At 41.0% G+C, this 7,083-nt stretch overlaps 1 protein-coding gene across 1 annotated transcript; it reads left to right on the top strand.

The window, feature by feature from the left end:
* Positions 1–2,363: 2,363 nt before the first annotated feature.
* Positions 2,364–3,482, top strand: LOC123973977 (trace amine-associated receptor 13c-like). The gene is made up of 2 exons (XM_046054379.1): positions 2,364–2,536; positions 2,666–3,482. The coding sequence occupies exons 1-2, from the start codon at positions 2,364–2,366 to the stop codon at positions 3,480–3,482; spliced, it is 990 nt and encodes a 329-aa protein (XP_045910335.1).
* Positions 3,483–7,083: the final 3,601 nt, after the last annotated feature.

Here is a 7,083-nt window from a genome sequence, read left to right as displayed (position 1 = left end):
CAACTTCATCAGTACACTGGACCTATGTAAGGGGTACTGGCAGATCCCACTCACCAAAGAAAGCAAGGAGGTGACAGCATTCAAAACCCCTTTTGGACACTTCCAGTTCACAGTGCTTCCCTTTGGCGTGCATGGGGCCCCTGCAACGTTTCAGAAGATGATGGACAGGTTGCTGAAGGGCACAGAGGCCTATGCAGCGGCCTATTTAGATGATGTGGTGGTCTATAGTTCCAGCTGGGAGGATCACCTGTCTCATCTGAAGGAAGTGCTATGGAGGATTAGTGATGCAGGCCTGACCATCCGCCCAGACAAATGTGCACTTGCCAAGCAAGAATCAAAATATCTGGGTTATGTGCTGGGCAAAGGAGTGATCAGACCTCAAGTTGGCAAGGTAGATGCTATATTGTCAGCCGAAAGACCTAGAACTAAGTCGCAAGTCAAATCATTTCTGGGCTTGGTGGGTTGGTATAGGCGTTTTGTCCCAGGATTCTCTACCCTCTCAGTTCCTCTTACCAACCTGGCAAGGAAGAACCAGCCCAACAAGGTGAAATGGACAGAAGAGTGTGAGGAGGCGTTTCAGGCATTGAAACGTGCTCTGTGTAAGGAACCTGTACTGAAGAGTCCTGATTTCCAACAACCGTTCATTCTCCAGACAGATGCATCTGAACTTGGGGTTTAGCCAACTTTTGTTAACTGTGCCTTTTATTAGGGAGATGTAGGCAACCAAACCACTTGTTTTGCAGTAGCACAGGCTCCCAATACACTCATTATTCCTGAAGGATCTAAATAATGTTACAACAATGCAAGGAATAATTGTGGCAGTAACACCAGAGCAGCTCCTTGTTGAAGCAGGTAAACCTACATACAGAGGAAGCTGTGCGTCATGAGTAAAACAGGACTGTTTTATCCACCATATTCTCTCTCTCTCTCTCTCTCTCTCTCTCTCTCTCTCTCTCTCTCTCTCTCTCTCTCTCTCTCTCTCTCTCTCTCTCTCTCTCTCTCTCTCTCTCTGCATCTGAAAAATAAATAACAGCTGGTAGCTGCTGAGTGAAAGATTAGTTTCACCGGTGACATTCTGTTTATGGACTCCCTGCTTGACATCACTATAAAACAAATAGTAACCAATGTGTATTATAGAAAAGAAACAGGCTTATGTCCAAAGCGATGCTCTGATCAACAACAGGACACTTTTAATATATCTGAATCAATCCAGTGATTGTTTGACATAGATGTTACAGTGTGAAGTCTACATTTGCTCTGCAGAGACTAAAGGCTTTTAATGCGCCGTTTATGGAAAGTGAAAGTATTTCACTTGCCGGCTCGTGAAAGAGCGACGCAGGCTGCTTTCCAACAGGCCACCAGTGCCATGGTGTGCGCTCACTAGATTTCAGTTGTATTAGTAGAACAATAAAGCCTTAAACTGAAAAGATATTTGCCTGATTTTCTAAATGTTTGCATCCGCCCAGCTCTGTGACTGTGACAAGTGCCCGACCAGCGATTTACTGCGTAACTGCGCACACAGCCTGGATGACAGATTACAGACTGGTTAAGTTATAAAAGGTATGAATGGAAAATGTAGCGAAATTAAGAGTAGTCCTACATTAGATGTACCCACCCCTGCTGCAGACATCATCACTGCTGCCTTCAGCTAGAAGTAACAGCAACACAAAAGAAGAAGCTGCACCGACCTCGAGCAACTTTTTTGTTCTCCCTCAACATTTCTATACATTTTGTCTGCGACTGAGTGGAGCGTGTGAGTGATTGACTGGTCACTTAGTAAACCACCTCCTATATGAGCCAGCTCCAAAATCACCGGAACCAGGAAGGCTTACATTAGGAAAAGAGGGGGGGGCAAGACATAGATTTTGAAATAAAATATGTATAATGCCTCCTCTGCCTATCAGGTGATTAACCTCACCACAAATCTACAGTTAATTTCAGCGCCTCTGCTAAAGTGCAGCTCACAGCTTCAGGTGGAGCAGGACAGACACAGAGCTACAGCTGGATCATCTTATTCTCGCTAATTTACAGGAGAATGAATTATAACAATAATCTATCTCTCTCTCGCTGGCTCCCATGCACATAACGTTAGTTAAGCGAGTAAAGTAAAATTTTCGGCCTTTTGTTGTTTGATTTTTAAAAACCCCTCTGAGATCCGGGGCTATAGGGCTAACTACGCCGCTGAATGGTATGATATGAACAAGAACAAGAGGGGAGGAGCATCAGTGTCCAACAGAGACTGAGAGAGAGAGAGGAGAGGAGGGCCAAACTCAGTGTTAGAAAGAGATAAATCAACTGTATGATAAAGTTCTGGTCAGAAGCTGCCAGAGCTGCAGCTCCTCTTTTCCTCCTCTCACTGTCTGATGGAGGTTGATGACGGAGCAGAGCTCTGCTTTCCACAACTCCTCAACACCTCCTGCAGGAAGCCGACACTTCCTGGGTCTAAAGATGTATTTCTGAACACTCTTCTGTCCTCCATCTCTCTGCTCACTGTGGCTCTCAACCTGCTTGTCATCATCTCAGTCTCCCACTTCAGGCAGAGATCAATTTCTCAGCAGAGCCTTCACTTAATAAGTTTTAGAAATATGAGAAATGTGATACTACTTTTTCCATTTCCACTATTGTCTGATACTATATGTAATGATACTTTCCTCTTTCCCTCCAGGCAGCTCCACACACCCACCAACATCCTCCTCCTCTCTCTGGCTGTCTCAGACTTTCTCGTGGGCCTCCTGCTGATGCCGGTAGAAATCCTCCGCAAAATAGCCTGCTGGTTTCTTGGTGACCTCATGTGTTCTCTGTTTATGTATGTATCGTACATCATTCCCTCCGCCTCAATAGGAGACATGGTGCTCATATCAGTTGACCGATATGTTGCTATTTGTCACCCTCTGCATTATACCACCAGAATCACTGTGAGAAGAGCTAAACTCTGTGTTTGTCTGTGTTGGTTCTGTTCTGTTTTCTACAGCAGTCTCTTTGTAAAAGATGACCTGACTCAACCAGGGAGGTATAATTCCTGCTACGGAGAGTGTGTGATTGTAGTTGACCATATCACAGATACTATTAACCTTGTTTTGACCTTAATTGTTCCAGTTACTGTCATCATAGTTCTGTATATGAAAGTGTTTGTAGTGGCTGTGTCTCAGGCTCGTGCCATGCGCTCTCACATTACAGCTGTCACATTCCAACGTTCAGTGACTCTAACAGCAAAGAAATCAGAGCTGAAAGCAGCCAGGACTCTTGGGGTTCTTGTAGTTGTGTTCCTAATATGTTTCTGCCCATATTACTGTGTGTCTCTTGCAGGGGACAGCTTGCCCAATACTTCATCTGCATCCTTTGTGCTGTTTTTGTTTTATTTTAACTCGTGTCTAAACCCTGTGATTTATGCCATGTTCTACCCCTGGTTTAGAAAATCAGTTACACTCATTGTTACTCTTCAGATTCTGCAACCTGGCTCCTGTGAGGCAAACATACTGTAGAGAGGCTGCGGTGTGACTGAAATGAGATCTGTTCTACAGCACTTTCACTGAATTCAAAATCCAGCAATGAAAGTAAAATTTCTTTCTCTGTCTTTAAATGCTGTATAAACAGTATTACTAGTTGGTAGAAACGGAAAACAATGGGACTATACTTCCTATAACATATCTCTATATCCTACAAATGTGACAGGAGAGGTGGGTCGAGCATGTAAGAGAAGAAAATAGAACAGCAATAACTGTTGTCATCAACCATGTGAATTTTAAATACACCTGACAATTATCAATACTTTGTTCTATGGACACATTTCATTTTGTATATAAACTGTTATTTATATACACATCTGTAAACTCAAATGAATCAATTACAAATTCTCAATAACTGGCCGTTCAAAGATTCACAAATCTGAATAATCAGATCATAGAAATGCTCTTTATCTATAGGAAGGAATAACATCAACTATATCATAAGCACCATGCACTGTTTTTCTGTTCAGTTCATCCGTTTTCCTCTAGTAAGCTGTGAAATGACAAACATATTACAGTACTTTCAATTGCTAACCTGTGTTGGTCAACTCAAGTCAGATTGTCAAAACTAAACAGAAATGTATGTGGGACAAACTGAATTTTTCATTGCTTTCACAAAAAATGCATTCCATAATCCATAAACTCCTTTCTCATTACTACTTCACCATCTGCAAAACCCTGTACATCTAGAGCACATATTTCAGATGCTAACACACTGTGTCCAAAAAAACACTTTCAAAACAGAATGACTGCAAATATCCTGACTTTTTGTAGTAACTGGACAGATACACAGTATATAGAAAGTCATAGTGGAACATTTACGTACCATTTTATGTTTTCGTCTATGTGCATAAAGAACTGTGTGTGGTGTTTTGAATGTTTTACAGTAAAACTGCAAGCTGAGTGCAAAGCAGGAAATGTGCTTATATTTTTTCAAGGGGTTGGTACATCAATTACAGGTTGTGTTCATTGTGTCTTAGGTACCAGTTTTATTGTGTAAACAACTGAGAAAAACTATTGCAACACTGAATATAGGATATTGACGCAAATTTCTGCATTTCTGATTAATTCTTGTTACATATACTATAGTACAGTCAATAAAGTGAAAATACGTTATTCTTACAGTTTTTCTCAGTCGCTTTGGTACATTATTGGTCTTTAACATTTGCAAAACTATTTGTATTTGTAAACTCTGGCTAAGGTTTGGATACCAATGATTGAAAATGCACAAGGCTGCTATTTTTCGGTATGGCATAGTACAATTTCAACAGTAAAGAGTTATACATTATGAGGGATTGGAAACATGGAACACACCCCCTCAGGTTGATGTTCCTGTCTATTGGGCCACAGATTGTTCTTCACATTACAATATATATTTTCATCAATTTATTGTAGGAAAAAAGCCTTACAGACATGCAGAAAAAATGAATGTGACTTAGACAGTGTACTTATGCCTAGTCTAGATGTTTTGGGGGGTAAGACTATTCAGCATAGAACCAGTGTAATACTTTGTGATCAACATGACAGTAGGTAATTGATAATGTAGGAAACAGCAGACAATTGTACATAATCATTTGCATAAATGTGTCAAAGCAATTTGCACAAGTGCGCAAGTGACTAGATGATGTGGAATTTCAATTCTGATCTTCCAGGATAACACAATCCCCACGTAATGGCATGTTCACATCCAACGTGAATTTAATATTCGCAACGCTCTCCTCGCAGGGGTTTTATCGCTAGAAAACTGACAAGTGTTCACACACAACATCATAACAAGAATAAACAATACCTTCGATTACTACATTTGTTTGAACCCAAAGTAAACATTTTGCTGTGATTTATTTGCAATAAACAGATCAAACTGGTGCCAAAATAACTACAATATGATGCCGAATTGTTAAACCAATGAATTCATGCTTTGTCAGGTCTGTCAGGAAGTCAGCAGGACAACTTTTAAAATGTGTGTTTTTTGAATGGAGTTCGGATCAATCAGGGCTATGCGACGCTAAGTTGTTCACAGTACAACGATAGCTGGAATACAGATACAGACACATATTTTTTTAACTCACCAGGTAGTTCAACTACCTCGCTTTATTTTCTCCAAGCAATGTCCAGTTTTGTCCGGTTTATATATAAATATGAAGTAGTCGTTCAACAGAATTCTGGGTGCCAACCATAGACTGTATATAAAAATGGACGTAGTATCGGTGACGTCACCCGTTAGTTTCTGAAGAGCTGTTTTGAAGCCCGAATAGGGCGGAGCTGGCCGTTGCCATCTTGGCACTGCGTCACCGCGCGTCACTCCCGGATAACCATAAATGGGCAAAGAGGTAGGTTGTGGGTGGAGCTGAGGTGACGTGTTGCTGAAACCACTCCTGCCTAGCTCGACATGACCGAGTTAGCTCATGCTAAGGAGCTAATGCTATATGCTACTCTGCGTTAGCAGAGGTAGCTTCTAAACCCCCGGTGCTGTACGGTGGAGGTTGAAACCTGTGACCGTTTTGTTATCAGTTTATGGTCGTCAGCTCATCAAGGTAAGACACCGTAAAATATTAAAATAACTCATATCTTTTATTGACATTAAACTTCACAAGGTTTTAAATGCATTTTAATATATAAATGGGGTAACGTTATTTTTCAACACTAATGTTAGATTTTGTTGAGACCAACGTTAACAGTTAACTATGAATCAGTTATTAATTACATTAACGTTTACTTACGGCTCAGATGAACAATTTGAAGCAAATCAATTAACCCTTTTACATAATGGTAGTTACAAGTCGTTTATTTGGAGGTCACCTCAGTATGTTACTTGTAATATACGTAATAAGCTAGCGGTAGAGTCCTTAGTTACATGATGGAAGCTGTATAACTTGTAAAAAGTTAGCCATGGCTGTTATCACGTTAATTAATTCCCCACACCGCTATACTGAGTGATGTTGATGCTGTCGGCAGGGCTGTGGGGAATTATTGTCTGGAATAGGACACTTGAGAGTGTAGTGAACAACGGTGTGGATTTGTACATTTTACATTGAATAAGTTTGGAGCTACCCTAAATTCCTTTCTCCTCCCCAGAGAAGAAGGGGAGGGGTCAAAGTTGCTTTCTCTAAGTGCTAGCCCGACCTTAAAACTGGCACCTTTTTGATTCCGAAGCTGATAACGCGGGGCCTGACTGTTGAACTGACAAAGGGACACAAACCAGCCATTGGCATCTCCCTGAACAGCCTATCAAAACTGGCCCCCCCACACACGTTTCCGTGGCAACTGACCTTATTCTTTGTTTTATTACCACATCAAAAAGGAAAACCCCTGTCTCACCCAAGTGTGACATGGTCCAGACGCCAAACTTTGGATGACAAAGGACTGCAGTCTCCAAAGACTCAAAGCATTTAATTAAGTTTAATTAAATCTTTAGTTACCCAATTACGTTTGCCTCTATTTGAGTAGTTATGTTAACTGTTGTTGCTATCTGTTGTTGATATTAGTGCTGAAAAGAAGTTACTTGTGCAGTGTTTTTATTTTCAGCAAGACACTCCTTCATCTGATGTAATCAATGCTTGTTCATAATACTTTCCTA

This window comes from Micropterus dolomieu, linkage group LG07 (genome assembly GCF_021292245.1).
Source record: "Micropterus dolomieu isolate WLL.071019.BEF.003 ecotype Adirondacks linkage group LG07, ASM2129224v1, whole genome shotgun sequence".
Classification (NCBI taxonomy): Eukaryota; Metazoa; Chordata; class Actinopteri; order Centrarchiformes; family Centrarchidae; genus Micropterus; species Micropterus dolomieu.
This window is presented reverse-complemented; position numbering and strand designations above follow the sequence as displayed.